This window comes from Mustela lutreola, chromosome 10 (genome assembly GCF_030435805.1).
Source record: "Mustela lutreola isolate mMusLut2 chromosome 10, mMusLut2.pri, whole genome shotgun sequence".
Taxonomy (NCBI): Eukaryota; Metazoa; Chordata; class Mammalia; order Carnivora; family Mustelidae; genus Mustela; species Mustela lutreola.
In genome coordinates this window covers 28,631,986-28,650,833 of record NC_081299.1, presented here as the reverse complement: position 1 = coordinate 28,650,833, position 18,848 = coordinate 28,631,986, and the positions used below count along the sequence as shown (strand labels likewise).

General features: G+C 55.9%; 1 protein-coding gene across 1 annotated transcript; it reads left to right on the top strand.

Moving 5' to 3' along the window:
- Positions 1-281: 281 nt before the first annotated feature.
- Positions 282-17,995, top strand: RSPO1 (R-spondin 1). Its single transcript, XM_059136842.1, has 6 exons — positions 282-607; positions 5,247-5,632; positions 13,668-13,859; positions 15,887-16,036; positions 16,305-16,493; positions 17,241-17,995. The coding sequence occupies exons 2-6, from the start codon at positions 5,539-5,541 to the stop codon at positions 17,405-17,407; spliced, it is 792 nt and encodes a 263-aa protein (XP_058992825.1). The 5' UTR covers positions 282-607; positions 5,247-5,538; the 3' UTR covers positions 17,408-17,995.
- The last annotated feature ends 853 nt before the right edge of the window (positions 17,996-18,848 follow it).

Genomic DNA, 18,848 nt, shown 5'->3' with positions numbered 1-18,848 from the left:
GGCGGGGGCTGTGGCTGAGTGGGATCCCCAGGGTGCGGGGCGTGGGGAGGGGAGGAGGCTAGGGCAGAGGGTCTGCGCCGGGGTCCGGAGGGCGTGTGCGGCTGGCAGCCCCGCGCTCCTAGCGCAGCGCCCCAGCTGCTGTGGGCGAGGGCTTGCGGGAGGGGGCTAGGGACTCCCGGGCCTGGCACTCCAGTCCGTTTTTTGCTGCGGATCCAGGCAAGGGGGGCCGGCTCGGGGGGTGGGACTGCAAAGGGGGGGGGATTCCCTCCCTCGTGCGAGCAGAGGACTGGCCCCTCTCCGGGCTGGGAGCTCCGGCAGAGCGGAGGCGCGACGGAGAGCACCAGCACTGGGCGGAGAGCGGGGAGCGGACCGCCGGAGTGGGGCATTGCGGAGAGCGAGGGCCGGACCGAGCCGCCCCAAAGGACCGATGCGCCGGGTGGGGCGCTGGCCCCGGAGGGCGTGAGCCGCCCGCAGATTGAGCAATTTAGGAACGCGCAGGCGGAGCGCGGGCGAGCCGGGCGCCCAGGACAGTCCTGCGGCAGGCGGGCGAGCCGGCCGCGCCCTCGCCCCTCCCGGGCCTGCCCCCGCCGCGGCTGGCAGCGCGGAGGTGAGTCCCCCCTGAGCTGCTCCGTCCTTCTCCCTAGCGCCCCCTTTCCCGGGGCCTGGGGTGCCGGGGACCTCCCGTCGGGGCTCGGTCGAGCTGAATGCGGGGGGGACAGGGGGGGAGGGGGCGACAGCGAGGGGAAGGGGACTTCTGGCTGCTGTGGGGTCAGAGGGCGGGAGAGGGCACCTCCTGTAGCCTCTCCTGCTAGTCTTTGCCGCCGCCATCCGCGTCATCCCTCAAGTCGCTGGGCAGCCCTCTCCCGGTTGCTGCCTCGGGTTCCCCTCAACCCCGCAGCCCCCGGTGATCGTCCTCACTCTGGATCTGATCTCATCTGACTCTGAATCTGAAACTGATGGAAACTGATCGTTCTGGATTCCCCAAGCCCATCAGTCTTGTTCACCCCTCTTCCCCAGCTCTTGATCCCTGGTGCTGTGGGCTCGAATTCCCCTGAGACCCGTGGCCCCTGATTCTTTCCACCTCAGTCCCACAGCCTGAGTCTGGGTCCGACGTGGCAGGCTGCGAGCACGACCGCCCCCAGTGCGCTGCGAGGTGGCGCGACTCACTGGCCCTCGGGTCGGTCGCTGAGGGACGGATGGTACTGCTTGGTTGAGGAGAGGTGGGGGGCTGTGTTCGTCCGGGGCTCAGAGGAGGACAAGGACGGATTCTGGGTGCGGGTGCTTGGGGGCTGAGGCTTTCTTGTGAAACTGACCTCTTGGAGAATTCTCTTGGATTTGGGGAGGGGAGACAGTGAGAGGGACTTCTGATCCGCCTCCCCTCCCCCTGCACCTGCTGGGCCTCTCCGGGACAGTGGGGAGGGAAGAAGAATTTGCGCGCACGGGGCAGAGATGGAGGGACGTGCAGGAGCCTTTCCCGGCTGCCCTCGGTGTTGGAAGGGTGGGGGGCGGCCCCAGCACCTGGCTTGGCTCCGGCCGACACGCTAATCCCGACAGGTCGGGCAGGCACGTACTTGGTCCCGCCCCCCGCCCAGCAATACCTCTGCCCCCGCCCGCCAGCCCGCTCCGCTGCCGAAACTCCCCACCCGTAGCCGGTCCCGGGGAGGGTTAATGAGACATTATCGGGATGGTTTACATTTTTGGGTCTGTATCCGGCCCCGGACGGAGTACCAATTTATCCTGATAGTGTTACAGGGAAGAAGGTGAAAGTTATTGCAACCTTGCGGGGGCACCGAGTCCCCGCCCTCGGCTCCCCCCTCCCCCGCCCAGCTGTGTTCCCCTGGGCAGCCTGTGTCCTCCCCTCCCCAGACCACCTAGCCTGTGCGCGGCCTCTCTCCTCAGTCTCCCTCACCAGCTCTGCCTCTGCCGCCAGTTCCTTCCCCACCTCCGTGGTCAGCTCCCTGCTCCTCTGTCCCGCCCTCCAGACACCCAGTCCTGAGCAACAAACCCCACTCGGTGGTCACTGGGCTAGATCTGTCACCCCGAGACCCTTAACCTCCCAGTGCCAATACAATGGGAATAATTCACTTCTTTCCTAGAGTTATTCGGAGTAAATGCGGGCCCAGCACATGTCAGGTGGGGCAGGCATCTGATGAATGTGAGCCCTTCACCCTTACCCTGGCAGAGACAAAATGCCCTTCCTTCCCCCCACAGATGCCTGAGACCTTGATTACTGCCAGCAGTTCCCATTGCTGGCTCTGCTCATCCAGGGTAGTCTCTGTATATGCTTGGATGGGATGGGGAAGGAGGGAGGGGTGGAGGGACCTGTGACCTTCTGGGGGCTTGTTCTGCGGCATCCTTAGTCTGAGACCTCTCCAGCTTTTAAAATGGGATTTCACATCGAATTCTGAGTTTTCAACTTCTCTTTTAAAAAAAATCAGAAGATTTGACAATATTTAATCATTATCTCTGCCCATAGACAGTCCACTGGAGTTGAATAGCACCCGCTCCCTTTAGATGAGACATTTCCCCCCAGCACACCCCCTCCACAACTGGCTGGCTGCCCTCCTATTTGTTGCTTATACTCCTGGCCTTAGCTCCTTTTCAGGGTTAATTATATGTATATACTTCTTTTAAGAAATATTTTATTTATTTATTGGACAAGTAGGTAGAGAGAGAGAGGGAAGCAGGCTCGTTGCTGAGCAGAGAGCCTGATGCGGGGCTCAGTCCCAGGACCCTGAGATCATGACCTGAGCTGAAGACAGAGACTTTATTCAACTCACTGAGCCACCCAGATACCCCATGTATATACTTTTTAAAGTGCTTGAATCTCCTCCCATCCAGCGATAGGTGAGTGAGGTCAGTGTTAGTTGCTCCCGTGTTATTCAGATCTGAATCCTCCTGTCTGTTTCCCAGCTGAGATCATGGTTCCAGTGATTCAGGTGGGAGTGGGCCAGAAGGGCCTCACCGGCGAGGACCGGAGGAGCATGGCCAGAAGAAGGCTGAAAGCTCAGACGTAGGAGGATTGAGGGGAACAGAGGCGAAGGAGAGGGAAGGCGAGGAAGGAAGCTGACCTCGGTTGAGCCCCCCAACCTGGGTGTGCCAGGCCCTGGGCCGGGTAGGCACAGGAGAAGCAAAGGTGATCTCTTCTGCCCCTAAGATCCCATGGATAACCGAGCTCGCAGTAAGACCAAATTACCACAGACCCCGGCTTTAACACCAGGTTGGTCGGATGTGGCTTTCTCTTCCAGTGTTTGTCCAGTGTAAGGACCCATGGCGCCCCAAGAATGTATCTACCAGGAGTCTTCAGTTTCACAAATGCCTCCATCAACCCTGCCATAGTGAGTGATCACACGGGGATGAATGCGAGTATGGAAACTGCATAACAGGTCTCAGTATTAAGGCCCGTATCCAGATGATACCAAAACAAAACACCTGTATTGCTTTTTGGATGACCACTGGCATGTAGACACAAAATTGTGGCTTCCTGGTCATAGAAAATACAACCATGATGAGTGAGTCCTCCTGACGCGCCAGGTGCCCTTCTAAGCCTTTTCATGTATTGGCTCATTTAAACTATAAAAAACCACCATCCTGTCACAGATGAGGACCAGCTGAACAACTAGGCTGAGGTAACAGCTAATACACAGCGCTACCCACATTAGAAGCCCAGCATTCTGCTTCCTCCCTTAACCATCATGCTCTCTACAGCTGGCCTCTGGCTAAAGACCCCAGTCTGATAAGCTCAGCTGGAGGACCGACCACAATTTGCAGGTGAGGGAAGTGTGTGGTGGAGGCAGGGGAGGAGAAGGGCTCTGGCAGTGCACATGGGGAGTCCTGGAGGGGCACGCAGAGGCTGGCGTTTGGAGGTGGCTGGGGGCATCCCCGCCCCAGCTTGGCTAGGCTGCAGGGCCAGGTGGGACCCATCAGCTTCGTGTAAACACTTCTCACAAGGGCAGCTTAACCACTTGAGTGTGACTGGCCTTCAAAGCTGGAGGGAGAGGCCGAGCAGGGAAGTGCCGAGCTCCCTTGAGGGATAACGATTTATCTCCCATGCAGGTGGGCTCCCTGGGGCCTCCCCCAGAGGCCAAGGGGAAAGGGGTTGGGACCGTGCTGGAGGGGCACTGCCGCTCCAGCATTTCAGATTTCTCATTAGTAAGCCAAAACTCAGCCAAATCTCAGAACAAGCCTGTGAAACAGGCATCTTTATTCCCATTTTAGAGATGAAGAAACTGACGTTCAGAGAGGCTGAGTGATGTGTCCAGAGGCATCTAGCTGGCAGGTGGGAGGGCAATGCTTCCCGGGCATCTACGAAGCTTCCTGAAGCCTGGCTCTTTCCTTCTGTCCCTGGGCGAGCATGGGTGGGTCTGCAGCCAAGTGTTCAGGGCAATGCTTTCCAGCATGCCTGGGCTGGAAGAATGTGCGGGAGTAAGTGATCCCAGAGTGTGAAGCTCAGTGTTCGGCCCGGACTCCCAGGTCGGGCTCCAGACACACTGCACCGGGGAGGGACCAGCTGCCCCTGCCCCCATCACCCGGCCAGCAGGCCAGCGGGTCCAGAGACCTGGCTCTCGCTGGGCCAGGGGATTATCCCCATTCTCTGTGTCTCTGGCCAGGGCGGGCACCGCTGCCTCTTTTATCCTCTCACAAAGGCCAGGCCCGCAGGGCCTGCTGTGTCAGAGTTTCTGTGGCCGGGGGAAGCCTTACTTCCTTTTCTCCCGCCAAGCCCAGAGGGCCACGCAGAGTCTGCCCACTTGTCGGGGGGCCACCACTAGAGCTCCACAGGTGAAAGGCACAGGGGTGACTCAGCACTGGGAGGAGAGGGCTGAGGGGTCACTCACAGAAGGACAGAGAGCTCCTCTTCAAGACAGAGGCTATTCCTGCAGTATGAGGTCAGAAGGGTAGATCTAAAGAAGCACTTCCAGTCAGAGCTGGCCAATATCGGGCAGGGGTGGGGCCAGCTGGTTCCCAGGGATCCACAAATTGGATGTGAGAGTCTGCCATAGTCCAGCTGCTTGGGTAGCCGGCTCCAGTCCCAGGTTAGGGCGTTCTGTGAAATTCCCAGGAAAAGGTGCAGATTTCTTCTACAGGGTGGGGGCTACGGCCGGGGGCAGGTGGGTAAGTTGTCCTATTCAACCATTCGGAGTTCTCACTGTCTTCTGGGTAGGAGACCACGTGGGACGGTAGGAGACATTAGTTAGCAGGACCCTAAGGTTCCCCAGAATTAACCTCTCTTTATCCTCCCCCAACAGGTTGGTTTTTGGAGGTGTCCCCGCTGAAGTGGCAAAGAGCTCTCCCATGTGACACACCCGAGGTGCCTTTGGGGAAAGCTCTCTGGACCTCCCAATGGGCTGATGAAGAAGTGGGCTCCCCACACCCTCTCTGCCCCCAACTGAGATTATGGTGGATTTGGGATACGGCCCAGGCCCGGGCCTCCTGCTGCTGAACCAGCCCCGCAGGTGTTAGCAAGAGCCCTGCGCTGTCCACCCCCCCATCCCCCAAAGACCACCCCTTCTACCGGGGGCCTGGAGCTGGCAAGTGACTATGCGGCTTGGGCTGTGTGTGGTGGTCCTGGTTCTGAGCTGGATGCATCTCGCTGCCGGCAGCCGGGGGATCAAGGGCAAGAGGCAGAGGCGGAGTGAGTAATGGAGCAGGGCTGGACCACTGCTGGCCTTGGGAGCGGGAGGGGGCCGCCTGGGGACCGGAGGGCCATCAGCGGTTTCATTCGGTGATGACCATGGCAGATTTTACTTTGTCTATTACAGCTGTGTAGATTACTCAGTAGATTATCCTGTTTGTGGATTATCCGGTGTGTGGATTAATTTGTTGAGATTAGCCCCTCTGTAGATTACTTTTGTCTATTTTCCCCTTTGTAGACTCTGCTTTCTAGATTAACCCCTCTCTTGTGAGGATCCAGTGTGTGGATTATGCCTTTTGACATAACACCAGCTTTGTGTGGTATCCATGGAGATGGGGTCCCCTGCTGCTGGGGCCCCAGCTTCAGGGTGCTTGGCCCCCTCCTCACTGATAGGAGTTCTCAGCTCTTTTCTTTGGGTCTTGGCTGAGTGTGGGCCCCCGGTAACCCCTTGGGGCCAGGAGCTCTACTAAGCTTGGGGAACAGCTTCCCTGCCAAGTTCATGGGGGCAGATACAGCAGAGTAGGGAGGCTCATGAGACTGTCCACTCCCATGGTTTTTAACTCTGCGCAGTGGGATTCGGGGAGCTGCACTGGGGGCTGAAGGGGAGGCAGTGGGAAGGAGTGTGGCCCCACTGCCTGTCCAAGCAGAGGACTGCTCACTTTTCCTGTTTTCAGCCAGATTCCACATAAGATGTCACTGGAAGGAGGGGTTCTCACAGTTTAAAAAAAAAAAAAATTAAATTCTTTTGTGATACAGATAGGCCTAAGGACACCTGGTTGATACTGGAACCCAATTCCCATGAACCCTGTCTTCCTAAAAGCAGAGCTTGACAGAGCTCACGGTGAACCTGTCCCCACAGAATCCCATCCCCGACAGACCTGAGAGCCCCCTGGCCTCATCCTGGCTCCTGCCATGGGGGGTGGGGGGTGGGGGATGGGGTATGCGAACCTGCCTAGTATGTGAAGGGAGTCGATGCTGGCTGTGCCAACTGGCTAGGGAGAGGGAGGGGGCCTCTGGTACAGACCCCAAGGGCTTTCTCCCTTTCAGCGTCCCCCATAAGGCATGTCACTCCCACAGGTGGGAGGCTCCTCTGAAGTGCGGCACAAGCCCCTCTTGCTTCCTCCTGAGGCTGTCAAACCCAGCCCCACCAGGAGAAGTTGGGAGGCAGTGGAGTTCTGTTGGGTCCCCACCGGTGCGGTCCAGGCCAGAACCCAGCCCAGGGAGAGAAGCTCAGAAAATTGGTGAAGCTGAAAATCCCTGGCTTAACACACAATTAGAGGCGGTTAGGTTTAATCATCATCGAGGCCTTGATTTTCTTCTCTGCTCCGGTATCTTGGGCTTCACAGGCCCAATGTGGTTTAGTGGTTTATAACCAGTCTCCTTTGTTTCCGGGGGGGGGGGGGCATGAGCTGTGTCACACTTCCACTCACACTTTGACTCAGCCAGGGGTCAAAGACCTGGGTTCAAGTCTGTTGTATCGAAAACAACCACAACAATAACAAAGTACTGCCTTAGCATCAGAAAGACCTGGTCCCTGCAAAGGCCAGGTGAATGCACCAATTTGATGGGACCACAGCCCTGTACCAGGTGGCATGAGTGCAGACGTCCTTGATGGTGACATGTGAGGGTGGGGAAAGACTTGGGGTGCAGTGAGGACCTGGAGAGGGATGAGAGTTGCTAGACAATGCTTGTTGAATAAAACCCATAAAGCTGCAAGGGTGATTGCAAAGGGATATAGTACAGCCTACGGGAGGTTTTATTTATGCGTGTATATTTGGTGGGAACCCTTTAGAAAATCGCAAAGCTCTGTCTAGACTTCAGGATACATGTCGTTGTCACATGAACAATGTGTGGACTGTTTGGCCCTAGGGTTTCTGGGGAGTAGGAAGGGAAGAAAGGACCACGATGCCGTGTGTGGCTGCTTGACCTTGTGGCCACTGGGAGGGGGGGCAGTGGGGAGCCAGCGTGGGGAGGTAGGCTGGCTGTGCAGATGAGCCTCAGATCTGTCGACTCTGATAGAGCACCCATCAGGAGACATATACCAGTTTGGAGTGCAGAAATGGCTGATCTCAGACTTGGGTGATGGTCTCCCCGCACGGAGGGAGTGAAATTGAGAAAAGGGCTCTTAGCTGTGAGTTAGGAACCCTAGTGGGGTGATTTCCTCTTCCCATTCACTGAGGACCCTCCCTCCCCTCTCTAAGCCCCCTCTTCACTCAGTTAGCCTCTTGTCTCCTCACTGGCCCTCGCCTGCTCCTGAATGCTTTCCTGCCTGGGCCTCAGGGTGCCCACCTTGACTCCCCACTGAGTACTCCTTCTCCTTACTGAGACTCTTTTAGCAGATTTCTGGGTCCCTTGCTCAGTCCTGCTGCCTTGAGTCCCTCATTTCTTCACTGAAGCCCGGCTCTCCCGTCTGACCCCATCCAGACTTTGTGGGGCAGTGAGATCAGGGGAGACTTCCTGGAGGAGGTGGCTTTTGTTTTGAGGCTTGAAGGAGTTCATCAGGCTCAGGAGGTGGAAGAGAATGTTCCAGGCAGAGGGACCAACTTGACCAAAGGCACGGAGGTGTGCAATGATGTGATGTGTGCAGACAAACGAAAATAGTTCTGTTTGGCTGAGGGGTAGTGTTGAGAGATGAAGTGGGTAGGATCAGCTCATGGAGGCTTTTCAGGCCAGGTAAAGAAGTTAGTAAGACCAGACGGGTCTCAGTTCTGCTGGTGATAGGGAGCCATCGATGGATTTTAGGAAGGGGTGTTTTGGTTGTAGGAACATCAGTTTGCAAGGGTTTTGTGCAAGAATGGATGAAGGGGCCTGAGAAGCCCCAGGGAATGGAGGGGGGCACAGCCTTGCCTTCCCAGCCTGGGGAAGTGGGCTTCACTGAGGACTTGGCGGGGGCAGAACCATGTGAGGGGGTTTTGTGAAGAGGTTGGGAAGTAGGCTCCATACTTTCTCTGAATGCCCTCCACTTCCAGCCCACCCAGCCTCCACAGCGAAGCTATAGCCCTACAAGGCTGCCTCCCCTGTGCGCCTCCCTCCATCATGGACATAGGAACCTTGCATGTGGTGAATCTGGCCGTGCCCTTCTGAGGTCCCCTTCCCTGCCAGTAGCATAAAGCCCTATTTTCCATTCTGTGAATGCACTAAGATGTTCGGTGCCTCAGAGCCTTTGCACAGGCTGTTCCTCCTGTGTGGCACACCCTCTTCACCTAGCCGGCTGGGTAAGGGAGTGTCTTCCATTACTCATCCCCTCACACAGCGTGAGCCAGCCCTGCTTGCCGCATCCCTGGGTGGGCCTTTGTTTATGCCTCAGCTCTAGCTCTAGGTCCCCAGCTCCCAGCCCTTCTGGGCACAGGTTAGGTGTGCAGTAAATGTCTATGGAATGGATGAGCCTCACTTTTTTCCCTTTGAATCATTAGGCATCCCCCAACACCCACCATCTTCCTTGGACCCCGTTTCCTGCACATAGAGCCCCCCTCCCTGTGGCTGTCTATTTGCACCCCACTGCTCATGCACCTGTCTCATTAAGCTGAGAACACCCTTGGGTTCCTATCCTTCTTGACCAGCATCCCCTTCCTCGCTGAACTGACCCCTGCCTGTCACTGAATTCCTCTCCTCCTTGATAAGCTCTCCTTCTCCTTCCTGTGTCCCCAAACTTCATGGAGCTCAGTTCCCTTTGTCCTTGTCTCAAGCCCCAAGGCCACTCTGCTTTGCATTGCAACTCTCCTGTATCCTCGGGTCTTCACTCCATCAGTTCACCCAGCCCCGGAGTCTCAGAGGCGCGTGATCACAGCCCCTGCTCCCCGCTGCTCTCCCCTCTCTGTTCCTATGTTCTCGGATGCTCTCTGGCCCTCTCCTCCCTTTACCTCCACCTCCACCCCTTCTACCCGCTTCCCATCCCCCACTCCACCAGAATTGCTCCTTTTGGGGTCAGCCAGTGGGTCACCTCCCCATGCCGGTATGTGGCTGTGACCTCCTCCCGGCTGTCTCTGCACATCTCCCCCTTTGCAACTTGGCTCCCGTGCCCACTCTCCCTCAGCAACCCCCCACCCCTACCCCAGGATTCCTTCTCAGTTCTCTCTGAGCCCCTCCTCCTCGACTGGCCTGTTGAGTGAGTGCTGCCCACTGATTAGGCTCTGCCTCGGGATGACTCCCTGTCCCATGACTTAACCACTGATGACCACAGCTTCCAAAGTAGGATCCCTGCATTCTCTCCCCCGCTCCACAGCTGATTTCTTGAATGAGATGACTCTCCTTCCTCTACTCCTTGACCCCTGCCTTCTGCCCTCTGCCCCTGTCAGGGGCACCATTGCTGCCTCCTTGGCCGACACCTCAGCAGCTTTGGAACAGCGACGCCTCCCTGGCCTGCCCAGTGGGCTCTGCTCTTGGCTTTCATATTCACTGTGCCTTTGAGTGACCTTTCTTTCTTCTGCCCTTCCCTTAAATTCCTGGTTCTTTTGCTCATTCTCTTGACCCACTGTCCTTTCTGTTCTTGTGGACGCTCATGCCTTTATGACTGTTTTCATATTAAAAACGCCACATTGAAATCTCCAGCCAAAATATTTCTCTTGACTTCCAGACCCACAGGTTCAACTGTCTAATAGACACCTCCCCCCAGATATCCCACAGGAGCCACAACGTCAACACATCTAAAACCTGACTTCTCATCCTTCCCCCACCCAAACCTGCTCCGCCTCCTGTGGTCCCATCTTGGTGAAGGGCGAAGGGCCACCTTGTCACACAAGCCCAACACCTTGGAGTCACCCTCAGCTTGCACTTTCCCCAGCCCTCAGCCCCATGTCTGGCCCACATCACCTGGTCTTATTGATTCTCCCACCTGAGTATCTCACCTGTGTCCACTCCTCTGCATCTTCTCCATCCAGCTGTCTCTTTGGGCTTGAGGTATCTTCTTGTCTCCAAACTTGCCATCCCTATGACCCATTCTCCCTATCACAGAGTGATCCGACCATGTCTCTGATTTTAAAGCCCCCAGTAATTCTTCACTGCCTTTAGGACAATGTCCAAATTCCTTTGTCCAGATTCAAGACCCTTTCTTATCTTGGCCTGTCTCCCCTTCCAGCTTCACATCTAACCCCTCCCTCCATGCTCCCTGCCCCCACGCTGATTTCAGATCCTGAGGGCTCCACACTTTCTCTTGCTGTGTCACTGAGAGATCAGAAGAGAAATGCACACAGAGATGGGCTGGTTGATTGGGAGATGGACAGCAGGATTCTGAGAGGGCCTTTTGCAAATCTGTCCTTAACAAAAATGACAAGGATGAAGACACGAGCATGGGAACATAGTTATATGGCTGGCAAATAGGACGCTGGGATCAGTTCAGTTATTGAAACTAAGGCAAGGATAGAGGGGACATTCATTTCAACAATGAATTCAGTAGAAACTTTGAATAATAGAGAATATATCTTTGAAGTAGAAGCAGTACCTAAAATTTAAACAAACTTATTAATTTGTAATACAACCAAATAAAGGACCAAAGTGGAAAAGGAAACCCAAGGGCTCCCTCATAATGCCAACGCAACACTTAAATATTTTTGCTCCTAGAAGAACTAAACCAAGAACAATATTAATTTTTAAATACATTGATTAATTAACATTGGCTCTATACAAATCAATTCTATATATTTTTTTTAAAAATCAATCTACCTGAACTTCTGGTCTCCACATTACCTCATGTGGTCTTGCCCTTGACCTTCCTAAACTTTGTTCCCTCTGCATTGGCACACATGCTGGCTGCAAAGCCTTGTTCAAGTCATTTCACTTCCCCGTGCCCTCCTCTGTAAAAACAAGGCTTACAAACTAATAATCACACCTGCTGCGTGGGTTGTAAGGATTTAGTAAGTGAACGCATGAGGAGACCTGGGAACAGAGTAAGCGTGCCACATGGGGAGTCAGCAGCCATGGTGGTTGTGAAACGGCTGTGTTTTTTCCAGCCCCTTCCCCTTTTGCTCACATCCTTAACTCTTGCTCATTCTCTGGTTCTGAAATCAGGGATCGCTCCTGCAGCCGGTACTTCTCCCAGTAGCCCTCCAGAGTAGACATCCTCACATCCGTTTCCAGTGGTGGGAAAGGAGGCACAAGAGACACCGTGTTTTGCCCCAGGGCACAGGTCCAGCCTAAGCTCAGGGTCCCCTACACTCCGTGATCTCGTGCCGTCTGTTCTGATTCCCCCCGGCGCTCTGCCCCCAGCCTGCATCGCCAGCTCCTTGCTTCATGCTTGCTTCTAAGTGGCTCATATCCTCTCTGTGTGTTACCTTCTCCACTTGCTTTTCTTCCTGTGGGGCGGACCTCATTTAGTGACCAGCCCCACTGTCCCACCACCACCTACCCTCACCCTGACCCCAGACTCCCCCCTCCTGTTGGTCTTCTCTGCCAAATTCTCTCAAATCTTTTTCTGTCCATCTCCAACTTTGCAGAATTTTATTTAAGACGTTCTCATCTTTCTCACCTGGTTGATCAGCTTCCTTCCAGATGGTCCTTTGGTCCCTGGTCTCCATCCAGGCTGCCAGAGGAACCTCTCAACATGTAAATGAGCTCAGGTCCTGCACCTTGCCAATAGCTTCCTACTGTCTAATCAGTTATGAGAAAGGTCCCAAGAAAAACTCTGCGAAACAGGGGTCCTTTGGCCACAATGTTTGGCAAGTGAAGCTTCCTCTGTCCCCCTCTTAGGGAGTCACTCTGCGCAGGAGCATGGGAAAGCTTGAAGAAATCCTGCGCTAAAGAACCCTGTTTAGACCCATGGACCCAGTGTTCTGTCTTCCCTGATGTCCTGGCCTTTTCTCTACAGCCTCTAAGGAACATTTAGGAGAAAGTGTGTTCCAGGAATGCTCTTTGGGAAACGCTGCCTGGCAGGATCAAGTTCAAGTTCTTAGCATGATTGTCTTTCACCATTCCCCTCCCTGTCCCTTCTGCACCCCAAATCATCTGTAATTCCCTTTGGGTTCTTTTCTACCTCTGCGGGCCTGCTTCTAGAAGGACCCTCACCCCTACTTCATGATGGACAAATCTCTACTAATTCTTCAAAAGTTGGCCCAAAGGAAACCTTCTTCATGACTCCTTCCTTCTTTTCTTTTTGGGTTCACTCTTACTAGGCCTTGTGGCTGTCAGTGTTTACTTGTTTGTAGGTCTGCCTGCATCACTGAAAGATCAGTTTGGAGTGGTGAGGAGAGCCTCCCTCCATGTCCCCAGTGCTCACCGGGCACAGGATACTTGGGAGGGGTGCAGGGAGTTTTGGTTAAACAAGTGACATCAAAGGGTTGAGACCCCATGCTGGGGCTGGAGGTCACACTGCCTCAAAGGAAGGCCAATGTTTCCCAAACTTAGCATCACTGACATGTTGAACCAGGCAGCTTGTTGTGGGCCCCCCACTGCATGCCTTGTAGGATATTTACCAGTACCCCCAACCTGTCTCCCCCAGATGCCGGCAACAGCCTCTTCCCCAGTATGACTATCAGCAGCATCTCTAGATGTTTCCAGATATCCCCTGGGGAACAAAATCATTTCTGGTTGAGACCACTGTTCCAGAGCCAAGTTATTCCACTTGTCCTCCTGCATCCGAGCAGATGATCTTTTTCTCAGATAGTTTAACCCGTTGTCCTTCTTGACCTTAAAACTTTCGCAAGGATAAAATACAATCCCCTCCTTCCATACCTGAGGCTGAGCTTTTCTTCTTCTTGGGAGGGCTGGGGAAGGTTCCAGGAAAGGTGCAGCTTCAGGAGCTCCTCGGGGAATGGCTAAGCAAGCCTGGAGAGTAAGCCAGTGTTGTGCCTGGAGCTGGGGCAGACATTTCGGAGGGTTGGGGGGTCTCTTGCTTCGGACATCTGTGCCAGTTCCCTTGAGGGATGATGCTTGGAGGCTTGTCAAGCGGCCTTACAAGGAGTGGACATCCTGGCCTGTACTTTCTGAAAAGCACATTTGTCGTGTAGGAAGAAACTCTTCGGCTTGCTTCCCACCCTCGTGGGAGCCTGGGAAAGATGGAGGTCTCTCCTACAGCCGCCTTCTTACCCTTCTTCCACCCTTGCAGTCAGTGCGGAGGGGAGCCAGGCCTGTGCCAAAGGTTGTGAGCTCTGCTCTGAGGTCAACGGCTGCCTGAAGTGCTCGCCCAAGCTGTTCATCCTGCTGGAGAGGAACGACATTCGCCAGGTGGGCGTCTGCTTGCCTTCCTGCCCCCCGGGATACTTCGATGCCCGCAACCCCGACATGAACAAGTGCATCAGTGAGTGTGGGGAGGGCTGGAGAAGACGCTGGACCCTGGGGGAGGGTGCTTTGAATGGTTGGTGGCAGGCAGGAGGAGGAGGAGAGGTGACATGGAGAAGGGGAGATGAGGCTCTGAGTCAAGTATCCAGCAGCCAGCCTGACATCTCAGGGAGTCCCTCCACCTTCCCAGCTCATGTATCCATATCAGAGCCCTATCTCCTGCCTCCAAACCTGTACCCACCTGTACTGCCGTGGTGTCCTGGGCCACTCACGCCATCGACTCGAGAGCCAGCTTGTCCTTCATGTCATCTCCCGTCCGTCTAATGACCAGATCGTGCCTGCTGCCTCTCGTTTCCGCCCTTACTGCCATAGTCTCGCCCGGGGTCTCTGCTGCCTCTCTCCTGGACTGTCTCAGTAGCCTGCTTCTCTGTCCTCCAGCACGCATCCAGTTCCCTTGAGCCCTCCCTCTGCATGTCAGCCAGAAAGATGCTTCTGAGACACATGTCCTGTCCCATCACACTGTGATGTGAAAACCACCCCGGCCCCACGGACCGCAGGGAAATTCAAGCCCCTGCCAGCCTGTCCGTTCCCCGCACCCTCCTGCCCCACCCCCGTGTCCAGGTCTTCTTGCCGGCTGGGCTGGGCTCCCCCACAGCCGCTGCAGCTCTGCATGTTCGAAGGCACATTCTGCCCCACCTCTGTTCAGGCTCACTGTGACATACTGGGGGACAGGCAGGGAACACACTCCAGTGAACAAGGCCAGTGCCCCTCCCATTCGCTCAGGGCCTGGGAGATTAGAATGCATTTCTAGATCATGTGTCCGTTGAGCCTCACAACAGCCTTTGGAGGGAGATGGGACCTAAGTGACAGGTGCCCTTTTTCGGAGGCTGATAGCAATGAGGCCTGCAGGGGAAATGGCTGACCCGAGATCAGCCTTGGGTTCTAAGCTTAATTCTGCTTCTTTCTCATTGTACAACTTCGCGTGTGTTGCAGCCTCTCAAAGCCTCTTGTCTGAAACGAGAGTGCTAGTTTTCCCCCTAGGGCTGTTGCCAGAGGCATATAGAAAGCCCTTAGTGGCGACCCTTACTGTAGGTCCCCTGCAAGCAGACCCAGGAGTCTGAGCAAGGAGGGTGGAGTGGAGGAGAAGGAGCCTCCAGGAGGCACAGAGGAGGGGTCGGGTGCAGTGGGATGGGAAGACTTTGGGGCTGGAGGGGGGACCCTGGGGCTGCCCTCTTGGTCCTCAGGGTGTTTGGGGTAGGAGTTCCTGACTGAGCCAGCTCCCGCAAAACTGGCAGCCCCAGCTGCAGGTGCCAGAGGCTGGGAAGAAGTCAGCCTAGCCCACAGTCTGGGAAGGGAGAGGTTGTGAAAGACTCTGCCTGCTTCCAGCCGGGGCCCTGTGACCCTCCCTCCCCCAACTTCCCCAGAGGAGGGAGAGCTGGCAAGAGGGGATCAGGGAGGGACCCAGGAGTCCAACCAAGGTGGTTCCTGGAACTGGGCCTTGCAGAGGGAGAGGAATTTGCCCTGAGATCTCTCCTTCCCCCTCCAAGCAGATTCTTTTCTCAGGGCAGGAGGGGAACCAGGGCTTGGGGTGTCATGGATGCCTAGCTATGGTGAGAGGAAACCATATAGCTGTGAGCGGGGATCATTGTATTCCTCAGTTCAACTCTGATTAGGTGGTCCTCTGGTGTGCCATGATGTGCTGGGACCCTTCTCCCCTCCCCCCCCCCCCCCCCGTCCCCCAACGAATCCCAGAGGGTCCCACCCTGCTCCTCTGAAACCAGCTCTTCTGTGCCTCACCTTGGTTCCAGGGCCTGGGATTGGGTTTGGGGTGGTGGTAGCTGACCGGCCCAGCCAGCCCTGAAGAGCGACACCTTTGGCTTCCTCTGCTCACCCTTCCCTTGCCTTCCCTCCCTCCCAGGACTCTCCTGCGGTCATGGCAGCTCAGGGCCAGGGTCCTGCCCTCAGGGTTGGGGGGGCTGCCCTCAGGGTAGAGGGGCCTTGGGGATGGGGGTGAGCCAGAGGCCCCCAATCTGGCCCTCTCCTCAGAGTGCAAGATTGAGCACTGTGAGGCCTGCTTCAGCCACAACTTCTGCACCAAGTGTAAGGAAAGCTTGTACCTGCATAAGGGCCGTTGCTATCCGGCCTGTCCCGAGGGCTCGGCGGCCACCAACGGCACCATGGAGTGCAGCAGTCCTGGTGAGTTTGTGGGGGTGCTACGGGCCAAGGGGGTTGGGCCCCTGGGAAGGGGCAGAGAGAGCCTGCTTTTCCCCCACCTGCAGCCCCTCCCCCCGACAGCCCTTTGGGGTTTGTCCCAAGGTTTTTCTGGCCTCTGGACCAAAGATGCCTCCAGCCTCAGGCTCAGGCAGAGAACAGGTGGGAGGGGCTCCCCCGGGGCATTCTGGGGTACCCAGAGGTGACCCCCGCCTCCCTTTCTTTCTCTCCCTCTTCCCTCCTTTCCTGCCAGCGCAATGTGAAATGAGCGAGTGGTCCCCGTGGGGGCCGTGCTCTAAGAAGAAGAGGCTCTGTGGCTTTCGGAGGGGCTCTGAGGAGCGGACTCGGAGGGTGCTCCATGCCCCTGGGGGGGACCACACTATCTGCTCGGACACCAAGGAGACCCGCAGGTGCACAGTGCGGAGGACACCCTGTCCAGAGGGTGAGCTGCGTGCGGCCTGTGCCTCCCCGGGGCTGGGAGTTGGGGACAACCATGGAGGTTTGATCACTTCTGCCTCCTCCCTGTCACCTAGGAAAGGGCCATAGGCTGGGGCCAGATGGGAACCTCCAGTTCAAGATGCCATGCTGGGGGAACCAGTGCCGGGTTCTGGCAGAGAGCAGTCCCCAGAGCTCCATGTGGTGGAGCTCAGTGTCTATGTCTTCCAATTTCCCCATTTTCTCTGAACCAGCATGTGATGGCATTAGAGGGTCCCTCAGAGGTCTGAGGGGGGCCACAGAAGCAGGTGCTAAGACTCAGAGAGGTGTAGCGGTGTGACCAAGGTCACACAGCCTGTAGTTGGCCATGAGGTGGCAGCTGCCCCCAGAGGCAGTGGAGTGGGGCACAGGAGCTGGGGGTTTTCCTGCTTGTCCTGAGAGCTGCACCAAACATCTTGGCCCAGTGGGTTTCAAGGTCTGTAAGAGACACAAGCAAGAGGAGGGTATCTGGTTCATCAAGGGATGGGGGGAAAGGCTCCTGGGACCCCCGTCTCCATAACCATGTTGTAGGGTCCCCTGAAGTGGCCGCTAGTCAGAAGAGGCCTTGAGGGGGACCGCCACAGCCTAAAGGCAGTAACGCCACCCCCCCCCAACTTCCTCCCCAGTCCCCTCCTCGAGCCCTGGGCCATGCCCGGGGCCTCCTCGCTTGCTGCAGAATGTCCTTTGTTGACTCTTCCTGCTGTTGGGGTTGCAGGGCAGAAGAGGAGGAAAGGGGGCCAGGGCCGGCGGGAGAACGCCAACAGGAACCCGAGCAGGAAGGAGAGCAAGGAGGCGGGCGCCGGCTCTCGGAGACGCAAGGGCCACCAACAGCCGCAGCACCAAGGAACAGTGGGGCCGGTCACGCCTGCGGGGCCCACCTAGGGATGATTGTCACCTCCAGGCTCACGCAGGAAGAGTCCAGCGCTGCTCTGTGTGATGGAAGCTTTACCGAACTGGAGCGCTGGGAGCAAAGCGTGTACACGCTCTCCATGCATATATGGACACACAGACACACACACACAGGGCCCATGTTCAAACATGCAACATACATACACGTATGTGCACATGTGCACGCGTGCACACACACACACACACAACCGAGGCCACCGGAAGACACGTCTATCTCTCGGACATCACCGCAGGAGCAGGGTGGGGAGGTAGAGGGGGTCCCCTTTGCCTGGTAGAGGGCCCAGTGACACAGACTTGGCTTGTGATGCTCCCAAGGGACATGTCAGAGGAAACATTTCCCAGCTTCCAAGCCCAAAGGGAGTGGATCCTTCTGGAGGAGCTGATAGGATCGGCCCAGCATGGCAGACAGGAGCCAGAGCTTGGGGACTGTTCAGCATTTCCAGCTGTGTGACTTTATCCTTGGAGAGTACTGTTACACGCCCATGATCCATATCAGGGCTGCCCCGACTCTGAAAACTGTTCACAGGTTTATTTCAAATTAAAAACAAAACCAAATGACAACGGTAGCCACAGGCACCACATTCCTTCACAGGGGACAAGGATTGGTGGGTTACCTGGGAGCAGGACAGGACAGAGCTGAATTTCGAAAGACCCCCTCATGGGCCCCTGGGCAGAAGGCCCAGAGCAGGAAGAAAACTTTGAGGCTACTCTGAGGGTGATAACCAGGTTCTCTGCAGCCTTATTTGTCACTCAAAGTGTGGTTTGTGGACCAGCATCCACGTTATCCCCGGGCAGTTTAGAAGGGAGAGTCTCAGGTCCCATCTCAGACCTGATGAACTGGAGTCTGCATTACAGTGAGGTCCTGGGTCACTGGCACGCGCATTCAAGTTTAAGAAGCTCTGCTCTGATCACGTCTATGGTGGGAACCAAGGTCCTGGCCAGCTTATCACAGGAGGGACGCTGGTCCTGTTAAGGAAGACTTCCCATCCAGGAGAGGTAGAATCTGAGTCCTAGAGCACTTAGTGACACCCTGGTGGGAGGGAGTGCTCAGGCTCTCCAAGACAGTTGGGGACTGTTGGATCCAAGGACAGGACAGCAGACAGCATGACCTCCTGTGGCATTCTCAAGTGTCCACTGATAACCATATATGCCATATGGGCCCTGGACTGAGGGGTTTCTAGGGGGAGCCAGGAGTTAGAAGTTGGTCAGGGTAACAGGCATGAACAAAAGGATCATCCCAATAAATGTGTTATTACCAATGGGTAGGGTTAAGACCAGGCAACTACTGGCACATACACAGAGCTATAAAGGTAAATAAAAATAAGGCTTTATCTCAGGGAAGCTTTTCAGAGGAGGTGGTATTTGAGCCGAGCTCTGAAGGATGAGTAGGAGTTAGGACAAAGACAAGGGATGG